Below are 26,010 nucleotides of genomic sequence, written 5' to 3'. Positions count from 1 at the left end.
AAGCATTTGTAAATCTTCTCAGGTGATGGTGATTTTAATGTAAATCCAACACCAGGCATTAACTTCAGGTCCCCACTTCTCTTTCCCATGTAAGGAAAACAAACTGCAAGTAGTAACCCATCATGTTGGGCTTCTGAAACCTAATTTCACTTTTTGCCCCCTAATTTTCACTGTCCCCTTGGAGCTAAGTGAGCATGAATGCTCTTTCTCCAAGACACTGAGGTTCTCTCCCTGTGAAGTGAGAGGTTGCTTTCTCATCTGGATTGGTCTGAAAGGGAGATCACACCTTGGCCTCTGTGGGTTGCCTGCAGGTTGCTGGATTAGGGTAAACCTTGGTCAAGTTGCTTCTACTAGGGAGGCCTATGGGCATGAGCAATGGCAAGAGAGGAGGCTTTCATGCAGTCTAACTCATTCAAACTGCTTCAGTCCACTGGTCCCAAAATCTTAGGGCTAGTCATATTCCAAAAGGGAAATACTAGAAGAAAAGGAAAACGAAGCACATTCTGCGGCTGGTATTGTCTGACGTGCCCATATTTCATGGATGCTGAAATAGCCTGATTAGCAGGCATGTTTGAAAAGGCTGTGGAACATGCAGAAAACCTGTTTCTAGCACAGGTCAACATGAATGGGAAAGGATAACATACTCAGCATTCTTAGGGCTTCCACGAAAGTCAACGACTTCACTGGCCAAATACCCCTCTCACCTGTGTTCCTGTAGTTGCTGCTCCAGGCTTCGTGGAGGTTCTTTACAATAAAGCTGACAGGTATTCTGCGCCTTTGACAGAAGGCTAGGCTTCTAGAAGAGCACAAAAACAATACAAGTATGATCATGTGCTGTCACCTAGGATGAGGTCATCACACCACGCTTCTGTCTCAAGGGTGAATCCAAGGGCAGCCTTCAGATTCCACACAGGACAAAGATACTGACATGGGCTCACTGAGACCCTGGAAGGGCATCAGAGAGCAGGCTGGGGTGTCTCAGTTCTGATCTAATTGTTTTCCACTTCTGAAAGTTCTCTGAGGTTCATGGCGATTCAAAACAATGAGGAAAAGTAGCCATAAATTTTAACAGTGAAGGACCAGCACCTACTGAATGAATCTGCTTCATTCTTAAATGTGATTTTTTTTTACTGTTTTTTTTTTTTTTTTTTTTTTTTTTTATTGTAGATTGACAAAATACTTTCTTTTTTTAATGCGGTTGCTGAGGATTGAACCAGTGCCTCATGTGTGCTAGGCAAGCGCTCTACCACTGAGCAACAACCCCAGCCCATTTCATTCTTAATGGGACCCGTGTTGCATTATTTTTTCTTAAGATCTTCATATCCTATATTAACATTTTGCAGACTTCCAGATTTCCATTTTCTTTATCATTCACTAAGAAGTATAAAATTAGAAACAAAGGTCTCCCTTTCCTATCATTCTGTGTGATATTCTTTGAAAGGCCTGAGGACCAGTCCTTTCCTGATACTGACACAGCATAAGGCTGTGCAGCATGGACAAAGTGAGCTGGGTGAACAAGGAGAGGGATCCCACCTGGAGTCTATGCTGTAGGTACTGGGTTTCTAGACTTTGCCGCTGAGAAAGCTGAGGATGCACGCTGGTAGGCAGAGTGGAGACACTTTCCTGCTGCTGAGAAACTTCCTCCTGAGAAGCAAGGGAGCAAAAACAATTTTCAATTTTCCACGTGGGAAAAAGTCTTAATTTTTAGTTTAACCTTTTCAAATGACCAAGAGGAATCTCAACTCTCTGACATAAATTCCGATTTTTACCTAATTAGTGGGTTGAAGTTAATGACTTTGCAGAGAACTTATGAGTGTATTATCTGTTGTCAGCGACTACCTAGTCAGTATCAGAGCAAAAGCTCCTGGTGTCATTGGAGGTCATCACCTATCAAGATCCTCAGTGTACTGAAAACAGGCTCAAAATAAAACATACTGTATAAACAGCAGTACTTATTGTATTTTTAGTATAAATGGTCCACTTATTATATTTAATGAAGTGATTTACCCAATTTTTTTTTTTTTTTTTTTTTTTTTTGTTACCAGGGATCAAACCCGCTGGCATTACAGGCGTGCACCACTGAGCCCAATAAAGTGATTTCACATCAAAAATAATGACAAAGTTTCACATTTGGGTAATGTTCATTCTTCATTTTTGTTTATGCACTGGGGTGAGGGAGGTTCAGGGGTTGTAAGTCATCCATATTCAATCAGCCTTGTGAACCAAATCTAGCTTGAACATGTCTAGGCCTCCATCTGGGGCTGACACCTGGCGGTGGCAAGGCTTAGTCTAAGACAGCAGCAGGAGCAACAAGGAAGGCTTTCAATAAGAATGCCATTGTCCAGAACTGGAAGTTCCCTACGTGAAGATCATGCATCTTCACTCAGAGTCATGATGGGAAGGGCCTAGTTTACCTACCTGAGGGCAACTGCTGGCGAGGTCTTGGAGCTGAGGGGCAGCGGATGCCAAGTTAGGGTCTGCCTCTGACCCTATTTGTTCATATAGCAACTGCACTTTGTTCAACTCCAGAATTCCTTTGGTTCTAGCCAGATTCTGAAGATGTTGTCTAAATGCTACAATTCCTGAGAGAGAGCACAAAGACCAAACAGTGTAAGTAAAATACAAGATCTTTCAGTGATCACAGGTTCACACTAACATTGTAACAAATGTCCCTCAACTGCTACAACGTAAGAGTTTGAAATGCCAGAGGAAGAAGCATTCACCTTGGGTGAGGGAGGTATCTGATGCCCGGCGGCCCTCCCTGAAGCTCACTGGTGACCTGTTGTGGGCCTCTCGTTTCTGGGAGCTCAGAGCCTGCATGGCTGGGTTGGTAGGTCTCAGGCTTATGAAAGGAGATGTCATGCGGGGTGAGGCTTGATTGGCTAACATGATGTCCTTAAGGGAAGGGTTGTCCTCCAGAAAGTTCAGGTCTCTCTGAGCAGACCCCATATCATACTCAGAGTCCACACTGTCAAGGGAGGGGTTGTCACTCATGGAGAACATTTTACCTTTAAGAGAAAAAAACAAAACAGAACAGATACAATCAACAGCAGTAGCATCTTCTTTGAACACAGAATACAAAGCACAGGGGCTTTAGTCTGGACATCAGTAATGTTCTCACTCTCCAATCAAAACATCTTTTCAAGTGGCAAATGCCTATAGTCCCAGTTTTTGGGAGACTAAGGCAGAAGGACTGATTGTGCCCAGGAGTTTCACAACAGCCTGAGCAACACAGTGAGACCCTCGTCTCAACCAAAACATGAAAACCAAAAATAAGCAACACCATTTGAGGGCTGGACATGCAGCTTGGTAGCAGAGTGCTTGCCTAGCATGTGCAAGGCTCTGCGTTCAATCTCGAGCACTGCAAAAAATCAAAAGCCAACCAACAACAAAAAACCTCAAAAAAATCAACACACTCATCTTTTCAGAACCCTTTCACAGGTCAATTTAAACATCTTCAAATTCAGTGGGCAAAAACACTTCAGAAGCTGCACCTGTAAGATCCTGGTTGCTCCCAAAGAGCCCGTCTCTAATGAAGCACCCCTACAAATAAGGGGGAATCAACTCAGACATTTCTTTTGAATCTTCGTTAGCTGCTGAGCAGGCCCAATCCTATAGCCTACTGCATCTGCTCCACAAAGGAATAAGATACAGACTATATTCCAAGGACTGGTTGGTATCATTACTTTGTGGTGCCTGGAGTATGAGCTGGTGCCATGAAGACTTGACCTGATGCTTGTCTGGTATCATACCTGCCCCAGGCATCACAACCAATTGGTTGGTCACTTCCGACAGAGTGTGCCGCCTCTGCCCACTGCGTGTGGACTGAAAAGCTTCAAAGGCATGACTGGGGTCTTCCTCGGCCTCTCCTTCTGTCTCCAACCCTTCGTCAATGGAGGTCTCCATCATGTTGCTGGGGAGTGACTGGCATCCCTTCCTCACCAGGACAGGAGGCACAGGGTCAAGCAGACAGCCGTTTACCTAAATGTTAGGGAGACTGTCAGTTGTTGCTCTGCTGAGACAACAGGAAAATCCACAAAGGAAAAAATGCCAAGACTTGTGGCAAACTATCAATTAAGTAAAACATTAAAAGTATTCACATTTATTTCTAAGGACAACACATAGAAGTTAAGGCACGTTAACTGCAGCGCTTGGAGACAAAAGCTCATTATGACCCAGAGTGGCACTGCCACCCAGGTTTCTGAGTCATCATTATTACAATAAACAATATTTTTTAGTGGTTTCCAGATGAATAGGGGGTATATTAGCTTGAGGCCTACCAGTTATTTATTTTTTTAAATAAGCGAACCGAAGAGGGGGAAGATTTTCTTTTTAAGTACATGGCTTCTAATTGAAGTGCAGTATCAATGTTCTTCTAATTTTCAACCACAAAACATACTGGAAGGCTCTAGATATACTTTTATGTTCATAATTTGAGTGCCTGCCCATTTGATTTAGTTTTTAATTGGTTCTATGTGTCTGAAGAATGGAAAGTAAGAATTCTTTAAAGACAGAGTGATACCACAAAAAGGATTGAAAAAAAACTAAATGGCAAACAGCCAAAGTGTTCCATTATAGAATAACACATGACTCACAGGCCCAAAATTCCTGCAGAGGTTAATAAGCCCCAGTGCACGGAATTCTCTCTTCTCTGGCAGTGACACACTATCTATAGCGCCTACCCACAGGGATGGGTTCAACACAGCTCCTGAGCGAGCACACTGCCTTCCTGGCAGTTGCCAAGCAATCCACCATTAGGCAGGCAGAAAGGCACTCAAAGGGGAGTTGTGGTTTTGAGCTCTTCTGGCTGGTAAAAGCCCCAAAGAGGAGGCAATTATTTACTTCATTACCTTAACTATTCCCTTGTGGAACTCAATCTATTATCCCCTGTGAACAGCTGCTCAGGAACAGCCAGCACAGATGCTTAGTTCTAAGCAGGACTTTTACCTGGAATACACTGGCTAGAGCTGTTGTTTCCTTTGGAAGCAGGAGCAGCTCATGTGTGGAGAGGTGATGTGGGACATCCCTGTGCCAGACACAGGACATTTCCCTCTGATGGCAACCACGTGAATGCACTCCAAGGCCCTCTCTATTTAGAGAGGGAGAGTTAGGTGACTCAGATCTTTATTTGCTTGGGGGAGGTGATGCTTATTCTATAAAAACTGTTCTGGGGCTACAGCCATTGCCTGGGTAAGGCGGCTAAAGCATTACAAGGTTAGAAAGTGATGAGTGGTTACTTCAAATGAAGAGTGACAGATGTTTTCTTCCCAGACTATGACCAGTCTTCCCATGGCACCAGAAAAAAAAAAAAAAAAAAAAAAAAAAAAAATCTGCAATCTGGCTAGCAACTCTCATTCTCTTCTTGGCCCTTCCCCAGGTTAGTTTTTCTTTTTGACGACACTTGACAGTTTTCTTGCAGGAAAGAATGGCTGAGAACTTCCATTCACACTTCCAGGCTCCTTAACAATCTACTAAGATGATTTTCTAAGACAAAACAAGGATGATTTAGAAATGAATAAAGCAATAGAGAAAAGAATGCTATTAAGTAATTATCTACTGAGTCTCTTTACACTCACAGCCTTGGTCAGATGGTTCTTGCAGGATAAGTCATCTATGCTGGCTATTTCTCCTTCATGGAGGAAAGTCACCTTTTCTTGAATCACTCAAAATACCCTGCAGTCTCCCTGAATTTACAGTTTTACTTAAATTGTTACCCCATAAATTTATCTCATCTAGACTAGAGAAATTATACTTTTGATTAAAAAATGTTTACTGAAACAAATTTCATTTTCCTACAACTAGAGAACAAGGATCTGATTTTTTTTTTCACAGATATGTCTTTTCATCGTGGGGCAGTTGGAAAACAATATACTGACTTTTTTTTTGTTTTAGTTGTTGATGGACCTTTATTTACTTATTTTTACATGGTACCGAGAATTAAACCCAATGCCTCACACATGCAAGGCAAGCACTCTACCACTAAGCCACAACCTCAGTCCACTTTTTTTTTTTTAAGGGATTGAACCCAGAGGTACTTTACCACTAAGCTACACCCCCAGTCCTTTCATTTTTTATTTTAAGGCAGGGTCTAAGTTGTTTAGGGCCTTGCTAAGTTGCTGAGGCTGGCCTTGGACTTGTGATTCTCCTACCTCAGCCTCCTGAGCCGCTGGGATTACAGATGTGTACCACCACGTCCAGCAATATACTGATGTGCTGTGGGGGGGGGGCTCAGTTAACAGGTATGAATAATTTCAGTTCCAAGGTTTTATGACTGAAATATTGGGCTGTTCTGCCTAAATGACCTAAGCTACTAGAAATTAGGCCTTTTGCTTTAGGAATAGGAAACAGTCTAGGCTGATGTAAATTAGGAGAAATTTAAAATACAATGTGAATGAAATGTACATTTCTCTAATATATTGTTTTTGTTTTTCCTTGAAGCTTAGTTATTTCACTTCTAAGAGAGCCTATATGTAATAGGCAATAAACATGTGGGGGTCAAGCCCTCAGAGACCCCAACACTAATTGAGAAAGCCCAGGAGGCTACAGCAAGTAGGCATAAGAGACTGGAAGACTGCTATGGACTGAACGTTGTATCCTCCCAAAATTCCTATGTTGACTCTAACCCCCAATGTGGTTGTATTTGCAGACAGTGTTTCCAAGGGAGTAGGGCCCTGACCCCAAAGGATTAGAGTCTTTATAAGAAGGGACAACTGGCAGCTTACTCCTAACTCCCCCTGGGGCACAGGGGAAAGGTTATGTGAGGTCCTAAGACATGGTGAGGTGGCCATCTGCAAACCAGGAGAAGGAAGCTTATCAAAGACTGAATTGGTTGGAACTTTGTTCTTGAACTTCTCGGTCTCCTGAACTGTGAGAAAATTCTTATTGTTTACGCCACTGTAGTATTTTGTTATGGCAGGTAAGCAGACAAATATAGTATACCAAAGCACAGTTTGGTGAGTTTGGCGGTTGGGAACGTGTCTTACATAATTTGTATCCTAAGTGCCTAGAAAGTCTGCTACATAGAGAGGAAGTGCTGTAGGTTCAAATCTCAGCTTCACCACTCACTGGTTAACTGCTTAACCTCTAACTCAAATTTTTTCACTTATATAACACTTTTAAAAGAAGTGGTTTTGCGGGGTGGGAGGAGTGGGGGGAAGGGAAAAAATAACAATGAATCAAACAGCATTACCCTATGTAAATTTATGATTACACAAATGGTACGCCTTTACTCCATGGACAAACAGAGAAACAACATGTGTCCCATTTGTTTACAATAAAAAAAAAAAAAAAGTTGTTTTGCTGTTCTGAGGCAAATTAACTATGTCAAAAAAGAAAAAAAAAAAAAAAAAAAAAAAAAAAAAAAAAAGTGACATCAGTTCTAGAAATCTATCCAAAAGGAATAATCATTAGAATTGGACTAAGCATAAATAAGGATGTAAAAAAAAATTTAAAAAGGAGAGAAGTTAAATAAGGTGATATGTAATACAATGTATAAGGCGTTGTTAAAACTCATGCTTAAAAGATTATTTCATGATGTGGGAAAAATGTTCATACTATACTAAAAGAAAGATACAAAATCATATATAAGAGAATACAACTTTGTTTTAAAAAGTCTTACTACCTACTGAGCCATACCTACCCCTACCCACCTATAGAAAGCACATCAAAATATGCTTATCTTTTTTTTTCAATTAATTTATTTAGTCAGGTACTGAACCCAAAGGTGCTTTATCACAGAGCTACATCCCCAGTCCTTTCATTTTTTAATTTTGAGACAGAGTCTCACTAAGTTGCTCAGGGCCTTGCCAAATTGCTGAGGCTGGCCTCGAACTTGTGTTCCTCCTGCCTCAGACTCCTGAGTTGCAGGAATTACTGGTGTGAGTCACACCTGGCAATATGCTTGCTTATCTTTGGATGGTGAGAGTATAGATAAAATAACTTTTTCCTTTTTTCCACCTTCTGAATTGTTCATGCATTATTCTGACTGGTTTTATTTTTTTCAATTTTAAATTAGTATTTGTTATAAAAATTTAATTTCAGAGGTAAAATTGGAATTTCTTCTCCAAAGTCTCAGAGTCAGCACCACTATATTTCCTTTTCATATCTTATGTGTACTACCTACATAATACAAAAAATTAGCATTATTACATATTTTTTTTTTTTTTGGTACTGGGGGTTGAGCCCACCAGTGCTTTACCATGGAGCTACATCTCTCTCTCTCTCTCTCTCTCTTTTTTTTTTTAAGTTTTGAGGCAGAGTCTAATCTGCTAAGATTGACCTTGAACTTGTGATCTTTCTGCCTCAGCCTCCCCAAGCCAATGGGATTACCAGCATGTGCCACCATGTTTGGCTTCAAAAAATTATTAAAAATGTAAATGGACATGAAATACTTCTATTACACTTGCATTTTCATGGTTTACTCATAATTCTTCTGCCATCCAGCAACAAAGATGCTAACCAGGAAATTCCTTTTATTATAGTCTAATAAAATGCTAAAAATGACTGAAATGTTTGTGTATGTGTATTAAAAAAATCCACTATTTACAAAGAAATCTCAAGTGAGGGTGATGTACTCTGTGGGGTTTATACACCTGCCTTCCCACATGGTCCCTGTATCACCTGTGGTTCTCAGTTACTGTTTTTTACCCAGAATGGATAACTCAGAAAGGTGCTGGTTTTGGCAGGAATCCCAAACAAAGTTTCCATTCAGACTCCCTAAGGGATTTCACTGACAGTTTTAAGCACTGACGACTTCCAGGAGGGAAGGAGAGGTGAGCTCTTTTTGAAATGCACAATACTTGTTTCTGATTGACAGCAGAAATGAAATTAGCAATACATGTAGCTGTGAAGCATCTTTCAGAAAACAAATGGGCATTACAGTTAAGTATAAATGAAGCAAAATGAACAAAAGGAACTGTATTTCTATCTGGGAGTTTTTGTGTATGTGCATTTATTTATGGGTCCCAAAGAAAGAGGCAGTACGGAGGGAAGAAGAACAAACATTTTACTGACATAAATGAAACAATCTGCAGTAAGACCAGCGGATGTTTATGGCCTGGCTGAGTGTCACAGTGGCAATGCCAGTGTGGGTGGCCAGTACCAGCGTGGCACTGCTCTTCCTACAAATGCAAATATACCATCTAGCTACTGTCTATATCTTTCACAAAATCATTCATTTCCTGTCTGTTTCCTAGTTACTGTAACAATCACAAGCTTTAAAAATAGCTTGCCCTATATAATATAGCAGACAGTGCCCAATCTGTGTTTTGGGCCCGGTGCCCTCTCAGACAAGACTTCAGCAGACTGCATTTTAATTTTTTTGAGAGAATTAGATCTTTAAAGTAAATGAATTACATTACTCTAATTTATGTCTAAATTTCTGAGCAGGAATGTACCAGTAATTTATAAGGTTATTTAACATGCCAGGCAACCAAAGGCAGAGAAAACAGACTGTCCAAAGGAAGTAGACTCGTCCTAAGGGGCTGGGACACAAACAGGTCCTGTTCAGCAACTGGGCTTAACACCTGCTGGGGGAGCCTGGCCTTGAGCTGTCTGCTCGGCTGTGCTCCAGCTAAACTCATTACTTAACTTCTGAACCAACTAGATCTTCAGAGTTCCTTATTTCTGGGAAGGTACTTACACTTCCAATAATCTAGTTTCAAAATCTTGTTAAGGGTTTGAGCTTCTCTCTTTTATCTGCACTGTCTCCATGCTACCAGCCCTCCTCTCCTGTCTCATAACCTCTCTCGCAGTTCATCATCTCCCTCAGGGACATGTGCTCTAACCTCCCATTCACCTTTACCAGTCTGCCCCTCTACTGCATGCTAGGGGGCCACTCAGCCTCGTTTTCTGAAGCACAGAATGCATACAGCTCGTCCTTGCTCAAAATCTTCAATGGTCTCTTGCTACCCTAAAGCCTCAGTTGTTTCATCTGATACCAAACTCCATGCCCATGTTGAGAGCACCCGCTTACAGAGCAAGTCTTCATTGCTTGGCTTGCCATTCATAGATAACCTACGCACTTTTCTTTCATACAACTTCTCTCCATATGCCCTTTCCCTCAGAAAAACTGAACAACTGCTCTGATTTAGATGGACCCTGAAATTCCTTAAGTTTGTTTTTGTTCAGGCTTTCCCCTCCACTGAAGATATCCCACCCTATTTTCCATCCACTTTGATTCTATCCACTTCTCAACGACTTGCTTTGACACTTAACCCAAAGACTTTCCTGATCAAACACTAAACGCAACTCTCCCTGCCACCTCCTAGTCTCACTTTGATTTAGATCTCTTTATAGGAGATCTATCTTTTATCAATTTATTCAGCACCTGGAGCATTGCCTTTTTTTTTTGTTTGTTTCAGGGATTGAACCCAGGGACACCTACCACTGAGCTACATCCCCAGTCCTTTTTTGCTTTTTAGTTTTAAGACAGGGTCTTGTTAAATTGTGGGGTCTGGGCTTGAACTTGAGATCCTCCTGCCTCAGCCTCCTGAGTTGCTGGGATTACAGGCATGTGCCACCGTGCCTGGCTGGCACATTGTCTTTTGTTGCATATGAGGTTTCTTCTGTTAGACCGTAGTCTAGCAAATGTGAGACAAAGTTCATGTCAGACTCATTTTTTTTTTTTTTTAAATTACCTGAAGAGGCCCAAAAGACAGGAAACCAATATACTGAGTATCTAAAATCGTCCCCATTTCTTATACACACTATCTCAATCTTCACACTAGTCTCATAAATTTGGTATTCTCACTTTACACAAGAGAAAACAGGTTCAAAGAGTTCACACAACCTGGTAAAGAGCAGAGTCTGAATACACTCTAAGGTCTACATTCTTTTATGACACACTGCTACTCATTAATATGGTCCTTTGTATATCTCTTGATGTTAAGTATATACAACTCATATTAGAAGTTAAATAAACATCCATTGCTTGAGAGAAGCTGTCATATTCCATATCCTAAAAGCCAACTTTACGGTGTGCCAAATGTCAACCTGACTCCTTCAAGCATGTTCAAACTAGACCCAAAAAAGATGTTAAGCTGACTAAAAAGCCCATCATTTTGTATCTATAGTATTCTCAGCAGAAGAGAAGAAATACTAACAAAGACAAAACCCAATTCGGCATATGTTAATTTTTTGTTTCCAGAATTACAATTTGTTAAAAACAAACAAAAGAAGCGAAATACTTGTGAGGAATTTAGAAATTTTGAATACAGAAGGAACTGGTTATAGAAGGAGAAAAAAAGGGGCTTCTGGGGAGTAGAGGTCTGATGAGTTATGTTGCGAAATAGCTGTAATGATAAAAAACTGACGAGGATTTAGCTCTGGACACTTCTTAGGTTTTCTCCACAAAAACAACATTCCTGACTGACTTGAGGAAATGAGAGTTCAGCAAAGCCACAGCACAACATCGCAGGATCAAACTCAAGTCTCCAGCCACATGGCAAGCTCTGAGTCTCTCAAATACATCCCTCTGTACCTTTGGAGTGTCGACACACTCTTCTTCCATAAATGCAGCTTCTGCCTGACAGCCAGATGCTGGAAATGAAAAGGCTTCCACGTTGGATGCTTGTGGGAGGAGGGCAGATCGCATCAGCCTCACATTCGGGGAATGCATGGTCACTGGGAGTCCCACAGTTTGTGCCTGTAAATATGGCAGAACAGAAAGCATGGAAACATTAACACTTTCCCTATAAACACACTAAGTTCTTAGGATAAAATAATTATTCCTGGAACGGTTAAAGTATAACAAGTTATTTATTAGAACTCCCACTCTGGAAAAGATTTGATGACTATGTATATGGAATATACATACGTATATAGAGTATTAATTTGGAGCAATCGGACATTCTGAAAAGGTTTGTACAGGATTTTATTCTTGTCCCATGAGGACAGGCATAACTTTTACATAGTAACAAGAAAGCTAGTCTTTGTAAGGAGTCAGACTGTCCTCCGTTTCAATTCAGAAAACACATATTGCCTTTTTCCTTAAATATACTGCCAGAGGAATAGAAAAGTCCCCGACTGTGGGATCCTGCACTCTGAACCAGGGGTAGATACACAGACCCCTACAACCAACTATAATGCAAGGGGCACTCAAGTGAGTTCTGTCTCTGTCTCCAGTGGGTGGGATGATAGATATGTTTTGGTGAGGGTGTGTGGAACAAGCAAGAAAAGAGAAGCAGCAGTTCCTTAGAGGTGACAGGAATGTTCTCCTTCCTTTGAGGAGACACACAGCCTGCTGGCCCAGTGGAAGGAGACATGCTTATTGCAGTGCAAATTATAATTTTTGAAGTCAATCTATTATAGGAAGCTCTGGATGGCTTTAAGTCCATTCTTCTGTCTCCTTTGTAACTACTTTAAGTAAAGAAGCATTACAAACAATTCTTTAAAAAAATTTAAGAGACTCTTCCTTACGACAATTGGCAAGGGTTGATTTTAAAGATGAAGCTGCTGAATGATCCTTTTATCCTGATTCCTTCAAAACTAGCAGAATAATTTATTAGCTATGTTTTGAACATAAGAGACATTGCAAAACATCTGAGGGACGAGTCATCATGCCACACTATGAAAGGAGAGGAATGGCCTATATTTTTCTTGCTTCAGTCATGTCAAAGGAGAGAGGATGGTGAATTTTATTCAAATAAACAAAAGGGACAAAAGGTATTAGGTTCTAGCTTCTCTCTCAGGATGTGGGCTTCATTTCTGGCTCCATCATTGGCTCATTGTGTGAACTTAATCAGGTTACCTAACTTCTTTGAATCTTATTTTCTTCACCTTTAAAAAAGGGGATAAATCCTACTTCATAGTGAAGTCAGGATTGTAAAAGGTAATATGTAACGCCCTAACGTGATGTAAATTCTTCCTTTTCTTTCTAAAGTCTTTGTGGTGCTCAGGATTGAGCCCACACGGTCTTGTACATGTAAGGAAAGCATTCTACCAACTGAACTACATCCCCAGCCTTCTTTCTAAAGTCTTAAAATCATACCAAGCATATAGGATTTAGACTGTAAAATGAATGAAAATGAATGTAGTTTTGTTCTCAGATTCTATTTAATGGTTCCCAGTTAGAATTTCAGTTTGATAGCTGTTCAAGGATGGGAGTATGTTACTACCATACTTTATATTTTGACATATTTTGAATATATAGAAAATATTTTATGTATGGTAGATTCAATTATTAGTATTACCAGATATACTGCAGGAGCTAAAGAATAAAGGAACAACAACAAAAATGTCAGAATTATATGGACAGTGAAAATGGAAAAAAAAATTACTACATACCATTCTTGGTATGATAAAGAAATAGCTTTTCTTTTACATCATTCTTCAGGCTTACATCCTGTGTCACTTTTAATGTTAAAACAACTTTTTTTCCTTTTCAAGTATTAGTCATTTAATTTCTCTAGTCAATACATCACAATGTGAAATTTAAACTTTCTAATAAAGTACTTTGGTACATTCTTCCAACCTCCATTGTTGGATTTTTAATTTTTTTTTAGTTGTGGATGGACCTTTACTCTATTTATTTATATGTGGTACTGAGGATGGAACTCAGTGTCACACATGCCAGGCAAGTGCTCCACCACTGAGCCACAACTCCAGTCCCCCATTGTTGAATTTTTAATCGAAGGCTAGAGATAAGCTTTGCTTTCTATTTCCCAAGTTCACTACATTGCTCCTTTTCTATGGAAGTGGGAGACTACCACCTGAGGCCCTGCACTGGAAACGAGATGGCTACACGAGAACTGCGCTGTGCTGCTCCTTCCTGGTCCTGAGTCAGACCAGCTGTGATTTCTTCAATGGCAGGGCTGCTGTGCCAGACCAAGCACGGTACATTTTCTTTGACAACTTCTGCACCTGACCTGAACCATAACTGACCATGAACTTGGTAAGGATGGAGAAATAACATTTTGTTGTAACACTTAATTCCCAGGAAATAGGATGGTAGGTATCACACATCTGCTTTTTAGAAGTCTCACAATCACTAAGGGGACTAAGGAAGTCTGTCTGGGCTGGGGTGTAGCTCAGTGATAGAGTGCTTGCTTAGCATGTACAAAGTCCTGGTTCTGCAGGGTGTGGTGGTGCATGTCTGTAATCCCAGCAACTTGGGAGACTGAGGCATGAGGATTCCAAGTTTAAGGACAGACTCAGCAATTTAGCATGAGAGAGTTCTGGTGGTCTCTTCCTCTTATAAGTACTAATTTGGGGATAGGGCCTTGATCCAAGAGGGCCGATATTCTTTTTTTTTTTTTTTCTGGTATTAAATCCATTTAATCCATCGCTGACCATTTCCTTCAATCCGCTTTGCTATCCAATCCTTTTTTTTTTAATTTATTTTTATTGTACACAAATGGGATACATATTGTTTCTGTTTGTACATGGAGTAACAGGATACCATTTGCATATTCATAAATTTACATAAAGTAATGATGTTTGATTCATTCCATTATTTTTTTTCTTCCCCCCCACCCCTCCCAACTCTCTTTTCCCTCTATACAGTCCCTCCTTCCTCCATTCTTGTCCCACTCCCACCACCCATTAAGTGTCATCATCCGCTTATCAGTGAGATCATTCCTCTTTTGGATTTTTGAGATTGGCTTATCTCACTTAACATGATATTCTCCAATTTCATCCACTTGCCTGCAAATGCCATAATTTTATTATTCTTTATAGCTGAGTAATATTCCATTGTATATATATACCACAGTTTCTTTATCCATTCATCAATTGAAGGGCTTTGAGGTTGGTTCCATAGTCTGGCTATTGTGAATTGAGCAGCTATGAACATTGATGTGGCTGTATCTCTGTAGTGTGCTGATTTTAAGTCCTTTGGGTATAGGCCGAGGAGTGGGATAGCTGGGTCAAATGGTAGGTCCATTCCAAGTTTTCTAAGGAATCTCCACACTGCTTTCCAGAGTGGTAAGGGCCGATATTCTTATGAGAGTAAGAGACCAACAGAACTCTGTCTCCTCAATTGACAGAGGAAGAGGCACATGAAAAAACAGTAAGAAGGCAGTCACCTTCCCACTGGAGTCAGCCTGTACCAGAAATCAATCCTGATGGCTTCAGAACTGTGAGGAAATGATTTTTTTGTTTGAACCTTTCAGTCTGGCATTTTGTAATGGCAGCCTGAGCAAATTAATACAATGCCCACAGTGGTGGGGTCAGTGCCTGGCAGATAAGTGCTCTATTTGTTGAATTCAACTGCTGGTACAGGTTAACTAATTTTCTCAGTAGCAAACTTATTAAGTAGGTATTGCTATTTCCATTTTATATTTAAGGATAGGACCTCAAATTCTTAAGCAAAACTCCCTGCCTCAAAATCATGCAGACCTTCTGCATGGAACTAAAGGTTTGTAGGATTTTAGAGTTCATGTGATCTTTGTATAGGATCAATTTTGTTTGTTCCTCAATTTCTTTTCTTTTCTTTTTGTTTTTTGGTACTGGGGATTGAACTCAGAGGGGTTTAACCAATGAACCACATCCCTAGCCCTCCGTCCTTGCTTTTTTTAAAATTTTGAAACAGGGTCTCGCTAAGTTGCTGAGGCTGGCCTTGAACTTGTGATCCTCCTATCTCAGACTCCTGAGTTGCTGAGATTACAGGCGTGCACCACCATGCTGGCTGATTCCTCAATTTCTTATTGCTATATCAACATAGCAATCTGTGAGGTACCTAGGAAACAGTCCCCGACCTTTTTAATTTTTTTAAAGTAACTTTAGTTGTAGTAGATGAACACAATACCTTTATTTTATTTAAAAAATTTTTAGATGTTAATGGATCTTTATTTAATTCATTTATTTATATGTGGTGCTGAGAATTGAACCCAGTGCCTCACACATGCTAGGCAAGTGCTTCACCACTGAGCCACAACCCCAGCCCCAGTCTCTGACCTTCAGGAGTTTACAGTCTAGTGATAAAGTACTCATTATTATTATTATGTAGAAAATAGCAAGATTTCCTCTTAGAAGGATTTACAGTACTTTTATTTGCTGTATAACATGCTGAAAATGTTGTATCTGATTGAATTTGGATAACTATTAAGAAAAATATGTCTGGCTTTTATCTTATGAACTCTAACCACTAGTTTTAAACAGTTTTGCTACTCCACATTTGTAACAACTGTAAGCAGACAAGAATGCAATGGGCATCTCAATTACTGAATTACTGATAGGAAGTTGCCCTCCACAACTGTAGACCACAGCACAGTATTAGTTTGCTTGGGCTGCCATAACAAAATGCCAGACTGAAGTCTTCTTTAAAAAAAAAATTAGGACATCAAGGAATTAAAGCAAGAAGGCTCTACTAAAACTTTGAGCATATTCATATCCATAAAAACCAGAGAAATCTATTTTTTAATAAGCTCTATACTAAAAAATAGAATGTGCCTCTCTGAGGGAAGGCAGTGTTTCCCTCAGCTGCACTGCCTCCTGATTAGCATCTAGCGGCCAGCAAGACGAATTTGTAGATGAACACTGAAGACTTCCATTTGGATTAGACACTTTTTAAATGACAGTAAGTAGGTTTCTATGATGACATGGGTCAGTGCAAGAACTCATGGGGGGCTTGGTAATAAGATACATAGTTAACAGACGTAAGAAGCCAAGTTATACATCTTAACTCCAAGCCAAATTAAATAAAATTTGAGATATCCAGGGGAATTTGCTTAAAGTCTAGATAGGAAAAGATATCAAATAACATGCACGTGTTCAGGAGCAACTGTTTACGTAACCCTTTACCACTCCCTCACTTGCATAATGTTTAAGAATAAAGAAACTTGGCAGGGAAAGCCTGCTACTGTACTGGGCAGTCCCTGCCTCCTATCCTTCTGTCTGCATTTGCAAGAGGAAAGGGGACCATCCCAGATCATGAATTGCCATCCCTGCCACCCTGTGTCTTGAAAGCAATACCTAATTAAACTTTGAGGTTTCCACATGCTGAGAAACTCTAACTCAAATATCTAGAACAATGTTGATAACATTATTTCACTCACATTTGTTTTGATACTCACATTTTCTATATAAAGTATATAAACAAAAATACGATTTGCCTATGAAAATCAAGATTTTTAATTTCCTTCTTTTTTTTCTTTATATGTTCTTTAAAAAATGCCAGATTTTCTTATAATCTTGCAAATTTTGTAAACCTGCCAAAGAAATTCAAGATGAAAATTCTTCTGCTCTTAATTTTACTTTGGATAGAGTCACTCACAGCAGTGGACAAGAATCCTAACAGAACACAGGAACAAGTCACTCTTCTCCTTAACCTCTATACAGATAATTCCCCAGATCTCTCCACTCTAGCATTTCTCCTGGGATCTGTGTCCACATCCCTCTTGGCAACTAGGTTAATGCCACCACTGTTCTCTCAGGCCCAGCTCCAGGATAGAATTATCCCTAACTCACTGTTGTCCTCCACAATCCCAACATTTACTATGTAACAAATGCTTACATAGCACTCACTGTGTACCAGACACTGTTCTATGTATTCCACAAATATTCACTAATTTTATTGGTACAACATTCTTATTTTCATCTCCATTTACACACAGGAAACTGAGGCACAGGAAGACTTTAGAAATTTTAACTACCATAGGAGATACTTCTCCAAACCATTGCTAGGTTCATACAAGGTCTCTCTCTCTCTGAGGTTCTTATACTTGCCTCTTCTGTTTCCACCAGTGCCACATTGATTTAAATCTTTACTATTTCATATCTCAACTACTATAATAATCTCCTAACTGATCTCTCCAAATTTCTTCTCTTCTCTATCCTGCCTATCATTCCCAATGTTCTCAGATTAATTAGCTTAGAGAATGGATATAATTCTATCACTTTTCTGCTTCTTAACTACCTTCAGAGTTCCTTAAAATTGTAGGGAAACTCTTTACCATGGGAGCTCTTTTTTTTTTTTTTGGTGTGGTGCTGGGGATCGAACCCAGGGCCTTGTGCTTGTGAGGCAGGAACTCTATCAACTGAGCTACGTCCCCAGCCCGCGTGTGGAGCTCTTTACAACATGGCTTCAACTTATCACTCCAACTCTTCATTTCCTTAGACTTCAAGTGTATTAATTAGAACAATGACCCACATAAATACTTCTGCTCATCTCATGCTGTTTCTGCCTACCTATAAGTACTGCCTCTCCCGGCCACCGTCCCACACCTCTGTGAAGATCAATTCTAACTGCTGCCTCTCTCATAAAGACACTCCCATTTAGATGTGCCTCTCTCATCCTTGTGCGCAGCACTTCAACAACACTCATCTTTCCCTTCTTTGAATTATGGTTATTTGTGGTCTTGTCTTATTTTGCTTCCACAGTGTGATGTCTCTGAGGGCAGTGACTGTACTCTACACATCCTAACTTCTAGCGTGCCTAAGCTTGCACATGGCAAATCCACAATAAAAATGTCCTAAATGGCACTGAATGTACAGGTTAGCTGCGCTAATTCTCGACAGAAGTGATTAAAAAATGGAATACCTCTTTAAAAAAAAAAATGTTTGAAATAAAGTTAATCCTACGAACAGAAAGATACCAAAACATTTGAGAATCAGTGAATAACTGAGGCAGAAACTTTTCAGAAAAACAGAGTGTAGAAGATGAAATCCTAACCTTTGTACTAAGATAAAAAATGTGTCAAACATGTGAATAGGCACATGCACAGATAAGACTATTGGCTAATGGGGCGTTACCTTGGCAACTGTTTGTTCAGCAATGGTGCTAGGCCGACGCTGTCGGCCATCAAGTCTCTGCTCCACAGGAAAACTGCTTCTATGTGATTTCAGGCGCTCCACCAACAAGAAATAAATGGCAGCAAAGTGGTTATAGCTCTTGTTCTGCAAAGACTGAAAGAAAAAACAACTATTGGTTGAAGGCAAAGTACCATAAAAACCAATCCAATGATATATACTTTTCTAAAGCAAAAGTGGGTGTTCTTAAAGTAAAATGACAAAGTATGCCTCAGAATGAAATCTAGACTGCAAGGCAGACAATTTCAAGTCTTTAGTATTAATTGCGTAAAGGCTGATGTTTTTAAATTACAAGACTGGCCCTTTTACATTATCAAGATTTGTTTATTTTTCTGCACTGGGAGAAAATTGCTTCCTATAGGCCTTCTCAATGCTGATATGGTTCCATCTCAGAGCTGTAACTGGTACAAGGGCAGTTAGCATCCGGAGCCCAGAAGCTCTAATTCCACTGCTTCAAACCAAGTCCGAATCACTGAAACCTCTAAAGTGAATGATTAAAACCTTTGGGAACTTTCTGGTGATTATTTTGGGCTGGAGAACAACATCTGGATACTAGATGGAGAGACGCTATGTCTCCATTCTTAGGTAATTTTTTCCTCTTGTTTTTGCAGTCCCACCCTTTTGAAGCCTTGAAAAATAAAGTTGCTTCCCAAATTTTCACATATTTAGCCTGCCAGTTTTCCCAGGATGCTAGTACAACAGAGCAGCAGCTGCTCCTATGGCTTCTAATTGTACCTGACAGTCTGCATGGGTGCTGAGCCGAGTACCAAGGATGGATGTGGAGCAAACTCACAGGCCAGCAGAACCACACTCACGCCTGCCATTCTTGATCTACTTCATGGACAAGTACACTAGGTGTACAATGAGCAAAGCAGGAAAGTCAGTTTGTTTTACTTATGGCTGTGACAGGGTAGTAGGCAGCGGTTTGGAGCCTTGGTCTTTCACAGTAAACATGGGGGTATTTGATAATTCTTTCTTGTTAGTCTTCCTCCTTAAAAGTACTGTTTTTTTTTTAAATGTTGTGGAGGTATTAAAAACATGTATATCCTATAAATATGTTAACTATTAGAGGACAGGAAAAAAGCCAAGAGGAATTTTCCAGGTTCATGACCTTCTCAGTTCTATGACCCCTAATATTTCCAAATCAGGACCCCACCTGTTTCTGCCTTCTTAGTTTCTCTAGTTCACAATCTAAATCCCACTGGCTTTTTTAAACCCAATGCCTTCCCTTCTTGCTTCCTGCTTGGCCTTTAGCCTTGTTCCATATCTGCACATTTATGTTCTATACAAACTAGTGCAGTGCCAATATGAAACCTGATGCTTCATCTAGAAAGAAACTTTCTATCCTGTACTTGTTAAGCCTCCATCTTTGCTTTTTTTGAATCTTCTATAAACCCTCTTGAACTTTTTGGCAGATAAGACAAAGGAAGGAATTTAGATGTTGAATAAAAGCAAATATAAATAGAGTCTGATGTAATTGTCAGGGAACACTGACCAGTATGCCTAGGTGCTGGGGACGGCTGTGCTAAAAGACCAGGATGACAGGTGTGAGAATGAAATTTCAAGTTACTAACTGCAGAGGAATCCTGACACATATTTAGTCAAATCTCTCATCGCTTTACCTCAATAGTTTTCTGTTGATCTATTCCAAGGCTGTGCATCAATCGCAGAACCTGTTCATTAAATTCCCCGATAGAAGGCTCATTTTCTTGTTCTTGTGGATAGAGAACAGGTCTCTGTACAGGAACTTCTATAAGCATCCACTTATGCTCCTTGATTTGAGCTATGGTTAGCCGTTTGGATGGGTCTAGGACCAACATCCTTCGGATAAGGTGCTCACAATCTATAGAAAACACAATATTACAGAAGTCACATAAATCACCTTGCACTTCAGGATTATTTGCTTGACTCTTGTGACTTCATATAATGGTATTAACCTTTGTGTCCTCCACTGGAAATCAGAAGGTGAAATGAAAAAATGAACACATGAAAGTGTTACTTATATTTGTCAAGTTCACATGATGAACCAATACCTAAGAAAAACAAGAGTGTATGGGTCTGATTCTCTGCTAAATGAACCTTTCTACTTAATGTCTCAACTAAAACTACCTACCCACAGACTTAGTTTTCCATTAAAGGAAAAAAACTAAGCCTCATTCCTAGAATGAGAAAATGATTTAAATTGGTTCTCAGTCACATCCAAGGCTGATACGCTAAGGCTATGTAGGTGAGACAGAGAGATCTCCAGTGGGCTGTTGCTTTTCTCAGGAGGGCTGCTGAGAAAAATGACATAAAACATTATTTACTTCTGATTACACTAAGAAAACTGTACAGCTGCAACTCTGGGCACTGGCTGATTCTCTGAGATGACATCATGCTCTTCATCACCCCCACATGAGCCAACACCAGATCACTCACTGTACCTCAGGCACCATGATAAGTGCTTTGTATAGAGTAATTTAATTATTCTCATGACACCCCAGGGTAGAAACAATTGTTATTTCCATTCTATAGATGAGGAATTGAAGTGGAAAGGAGATATGACTGCTAAAGCCAGACGGCCACGAGTGGTGGAGTAAGGATTTAAACCAGGTAGAGTCTGGCTCCGCAGTCCATGCTCTTAGCTGCCCAAGAGCATTACTTCTACTGTTAGTAGGAACACCAGAATTAAGGATGAAACCAAAAATGCAACTAAGGAGTAAATTTAACTACTGCCTATGGAACAACCCAATACAGACAGGCAGGGATTATGGCATTTCAACTTAATTCACTAGAGTTCTGCCAGTTGGCTTTTAATTTAAAATTTTTTAATTTTGCAAAATTCATTTTGTACTCAGAGTAAAATGGTTGTGAGCCTGTATCTATGAAGTGCTTCTGTAAGTCTAAAATAAACATGGGACATTTATAGACCCAGAGTGAATGGGAAGACTTGCTGCTCTTAATCTGGGAAACTTCTGTTCTCAGTTACAAGTAGGAAGGCTGGAACTTGTCTCATCTATATGATGGAGGTTTGCTTATTTCTATGGCTTTTAAAATGACTAAGTCATTTTATTCAGTACCTAAGTCTCAGAAAAAGGGAAGCTTTTGCCCAGGCATTTCATTTGGGACACAAACTTGGTAAAGCACACTTAGTTAGATAAATAACTTGTTACCTTCTGACATGAAATATGGAATCCGGAATCTTCCTTCCAAAACCCTCTGCCTCAAAATTGGAAGAGTTGGTCCATCAAAAGGCAGAGCTCCACAGACCAGGACGTACAGAACAACTCCCATGCTCTAGGGAAGAAAACAGTGCACTTTCCAGGGAGAACTTTAAACACTGTCTTCCTCAAATCCCCAGGAATTTGTAATCATATGCACTGAAAAATTCCTGTCCAAATTTATTACTTTCTCAGAATTTTTGGGAAAAAGACCCCCAAACCCTGACTACTGCAATAAGTATAAAAATAACAAATGATCTGAATTTCATCATTTTGCTTACTGCTTAACTTTAAGTTATTGCTAATATTAGGATGATAACACCTGTCCCTAGAAATTCTTTCCTAGGGATTGATTTCAAGATGCTCTAATTACACTCCAGCAGATGGGGAACTATGAAATACTGCTTATGTGTTGAGTGCCAGGAGTTTCTACAATGGGCCAGAGCATTACGTATTATCATTATAGATGCATTTAATACAGCAAAGCAAAGCAATACCCAAATATCCAGCTGAGGTCCTTCATACTGCTGCCCTTCAAAGACTTCTGGGGCTGCATAAGGGGGGCTGCCACACCATGTTGCCAGCAGTTCACCACTTTTAAAGAAATTTCCAAAACCGAAATCTATTGGAATGGAAATAAATGTTACTTTCATCTGTGCTCTCAAACTACACTGCATTTCTCTGTAATATATTTTATAATACACTCTATTAACAATGTCACCACTATTCACTCTGTGAGAACTGAGATGACATCTATGTAGTGAGGTTTCCCTAGCAATTAGCACAATAACCCACAAATTTTAAGTATTCAATAAATATTGATGAATGAATGTATACATGAATTGAGGTTTCTTCTCAAAGAGAGTGAGTGAGAGATTGGAAAAGGACTTTTTAAAACTATGTATTTTTAAGGCTTGAAGAAAATTCACTGGTGTGGATAGCCATTGTGAATTTGATAATCACAGAATATCAATTATGTGCTGATTGATAAAGAGATTTTTACCCATATATTCTATCAGGAAAGAAACAGATGAGTAAAACATAACTGAGTGACTGGCTGCTCTGACAGCCATTACTCCAGGGTAGGAAGATATGTATAACCTTTTAAGCAATGAGTACAGTTTCCTAAGTAATCACTCTCTCAGTGTTGATTCACACATCCAGTTTTAGGCAGATACCCAGCATTAATACAGTTGGTATATGGTACAGCTAAAGGCCACCTAGGACAACTATCTTTATTTACTAATTTATGGAATGCTGTGGCATTATACTTCAAAACAGTTAATAGACTTGCCCTTATACTCCTCCTCATATTGTATCAACAACTTCTATATGCAGAAAGCACTCTGAATAACTCTCAGAAACTTGGGAAGCTTAAGCAGGAAGATTCCAAGATCAAGGCCAACCTTGCAAACTGTAGTGAGGCTCTGTCTCAATCAATAAGTAAGTAAGTAAGTAAATAAATAAATATAGTAAAAAGGACTGGGGATGTAGGTAATGGTAAAACAACCCTGGGTTTAATCCCAGTAACAAAACAAAACAAAAGAAAAACAAAAACAAAACTGCCTTCTGGAAATACTGTGCTCAAATGCCTTCAATATGCACAAAAAATTTAGTGAGCTTTTGAATGCAAGTTTACCATTTTACTGAGCCTTTATACAATTTCATGTTCATACTGGAAAAATAAATTCCAAGGTTTTTGTAAGTTACGCTCACACTGTCTTACATTGTTATGTACATCTTAGGAATGGACTCTACTCCCAGTTGGAGCACAGCATTGTTAAGCATAGTGAACATTAAAAAATGCTCCACTGGGAACTGGATCCAGTTTCCATTGCCCGACTGATTGGCTTTGGAATTTTGGTGAGTCTTAAGTTTCCCCATCTGTAAAATTGCAATAATAAAGTACCCAGTCAGCAGCTTGTTGTGAGGGTCCAAGGTACTAATGTTAACTCCCACTCAGTTCACACCTTCAGACTATGTACATGTTTGTACCTCATGCAAAATACTCTACCCCTTCGTTGACCTAAAAAGTGGTAGCAAGCAGCCATAACGGTAATAATAGTAACAATCCTCATCACCTCAGCTTTATAGGGAGAGCACAACCATGAAGTTAGGGAGAATGACATGACTTCCAGTTTTGTCCCCTAGGGAAGTTATTTGACTTCCCCGAACTGTAGCTTCCATATTATAAATGGGGGACTAATCCACCTATCCTGTTATGATGCTGTGAGAATTAAATAAGATGTAAATAAGAATGTAAAATGCCTACAGCACAGAGGTGAAATGTGAACACTCCCTCTGTGAAACCATTATTGCCAATTATGTCTTTCAGAAGCCAATGAGAACTCTCTTCACAATGTATCCTCAGTCCAGTCCTGTATTCCACTTTACAAAATGGCTGTCAGAGAGCTTATCTTCTCTACGCAACCTTATGACTAACTACTCCTATTCACCTTGGAACCCACAGGTACACACAGAGATACATTTTTCTTATTTTCTAGAAAAACCACACCTTCAAATGAGTTAAGGACTAGATGTTAAAAAATCTGGCTTAAAGAGGAAAAGGTTAATTTCAGTCACACTGAAAAGCACAAGAAATTCTGGGGTGGGTGTCGGGGGGGAGGGGATCCTGAAATAGGAACAAAAATGGCTGCACTTTAAGCCATAATCACAGGTTAAGTTTTAGTATGTGTAAGTTGAAAATACTCTCCAAATAGCATTGTGAAGTTTCAATATCTCAAAGAGTCCTTATAGAGTCACTTCATTCTGATCTTCCCCACATCCTGGTGAAATGCACAAAAGACTGATGGGGGCCCAGGCCTGTCAGGAAGGTGGTTTGGCTAACGTGGTCTTTGGCTCTCTTCTTGGCACACTGCGTAACAAGAGAGGGAGAGCTAGGAAAGTGTCACCATTCCTGTGGTAGTCCAGTTGCAATGTTGGTTTTGTACACTTAGGACTGACAAAGCAGTTCACTCACAGGAAGAGAAGTACTAAGCACTGGGCACTATTTTCTGTAGGTAACTGAGGATAACAGGAACTTGAGTATTTAGGGATATTAAAAGAAACACCAAAAGGCAACCAGGCTCACTAAGCACTACAATATCGCATAGGCAGAGGTCTTCTACAACCTTGTCAGGGCATATCAAACATGTTTGTAATCACCTGATGAATGGATTAAGTAAGACTCTGCAGTCAGGTAAATTTGGAACCAAACCCTGGGTTTTCTACTTAAGCATGTAGTCTTAGGCAAATTACTTAACTTCTCAGAGCCTCGTTTTCCTCATTTATAAAATGGTGATGCTATCTACAGTCAAGAAAGTTGTATTAAGATAGCAGGAAAAAAGTATAATGCTATTGAAACACAGGAGGAATTTTCAATATTACCATTATTGTCATTGTTATTTTACTTTTATGTCTTCCTTGCCAGATTAGAGAGTAGTAGAGTGTGGAGGGAAAAGACTATATTCCCAGCTATCCCAGCCCCACATCATGCTGTCTGCAGACAAGAGCTGTTCAATAAAGATTTGCTACATGATTATTTTATCCATCTCTTTTTATTCTGCAGTGCTGGGGAAATCAAACCCAGCAACTCATGCATGCCAGGCAAATGCTCTACCACTGAGCTACAACCCTGCCCAAGTTCTTATCTCTTTTAAAAGTGCTTCACTATGTTGTATGAGGTGCTGGTCTAAGTTCTTTGAAGATGTCTTTTTAATAACCCTGTGAAGAAACCTTATTTTAGGAGAAAGTTACACTGGTAGCTATTATGTTATACAGCTTGAATAAAAACCAAGTTTGACTAAAGAGCTCTCACTGCTAACTGCCACCTTTACTTCTTTCCCTGGCACAGTGATATGTAGCTATTTTTGAGCAAGTTACTAATTGTCAGCCTTAAGAAGTGGCAATGGAAAGGCACTTAAAAGCCTTTTTATTTCTTCACAGGAATCTGGATAATCTTCTTCCTTCCTGGTCTCTGGCTTTCTATCTAAAGCCTATAGTGAAACAAGAGTTGAGTAAGTGGGATGGAACATGAAAAGTCAGGTGTTCCTTTTTCTTGAAA

At 39.7% G+C, this 26,010-nt stretch overlaps 2 protein-coding genes across 2 annotated transcripts in view; one reads left to right on the top strand and one right to left on the bottom strand.

Annotated features, from left to right (window-relative positions):
* Nucleotides 1–2,129, top strand: part of PPP2R1B (protein phosphatase 2 scaffold subunit Abeta) — a 38,088-nt gene extending 35,959 nt beyond the window's left edge. The window contains exon 16 of the mRNA XM_079101605.1: nucleotides 2,046–2,129. Coding sequence (XP_078957731.1) covers nucleotides 2,046–2,114 — 69 coding nt within the window. The 3' untranslated portion in view covers nucleotides 2,115–2,129. The remainder of the gene's footprint in view (nucleotides 1–2,045) is intronic.
* SIK2 (salt inducible kinase 2) overlaps nucleotides 1–26,010 on the bottom strand; it is a 108,181-nt gene that overhangs the window by 961 nt on the left and 81,210 nt on the right. Inside the window, exons 5-14 of the mRNA XM_079101584.1 lie at nucleotides 22,445–22,569; nucleotides 21,900–22,023; nucleotides 20,370–20,590; nucleotides 18,691–18,843; nucleotides 11,480–11,644; nucleotides 3,753–3,981; nucleotides 2,724–3,008; nucleotides 2,419–2,582; nucleotides 1,534–1,644; nucleotides 705–796 (exon numbers count right to left, since the gene is read on the bottom strand). Coding sequence (XP_078957710.1) covers nucleotides 705–796; nucleotides 1,534–1,644; nucleotides 2,419–2,582; nucleotides 2,724–3,008; nucleotides 3,753–3,981; nucleotides 11,480–11,644; nucleotides 18,691–18,843; nucleotides 20,370–20,590; nucleotides 21,900–22,023; nucleotides 22,445–22,569 — 1,669 coding nt within the window. The remainder of the gene's footprint in view (nucleotides 1–704; nucleotides 797–1,533; nucleotides 1,645–2,418; nucleotides 2,583–2,723; nucleotides 3,009–3,752; nucleotides 3,982–11,479; nucleotides 11,645–18,690; nucleotides 18,844–20,369; nucleotides 20,591–21,899; nucleotides 22,024–22,444; nucleotides 22,570–26,010) is intronic.

Source organism: Sciurus vulgaris, assembly GCF_902686455.1.
Source record: "Sciurus vulgaris genome assembly, chromosome: 11".
Lineage (NCBI taxonomy): Eukaryota > Metazoa > Chordata > Mammalia > Rodentia > Sciuridae > Sciurus > Sciurus vulgaris.
The sequence above is the reverse complement of the archived record's forward strand: the minus strand, read 5'-3'. Positions and strand labels throughout refer to the sequence as shown.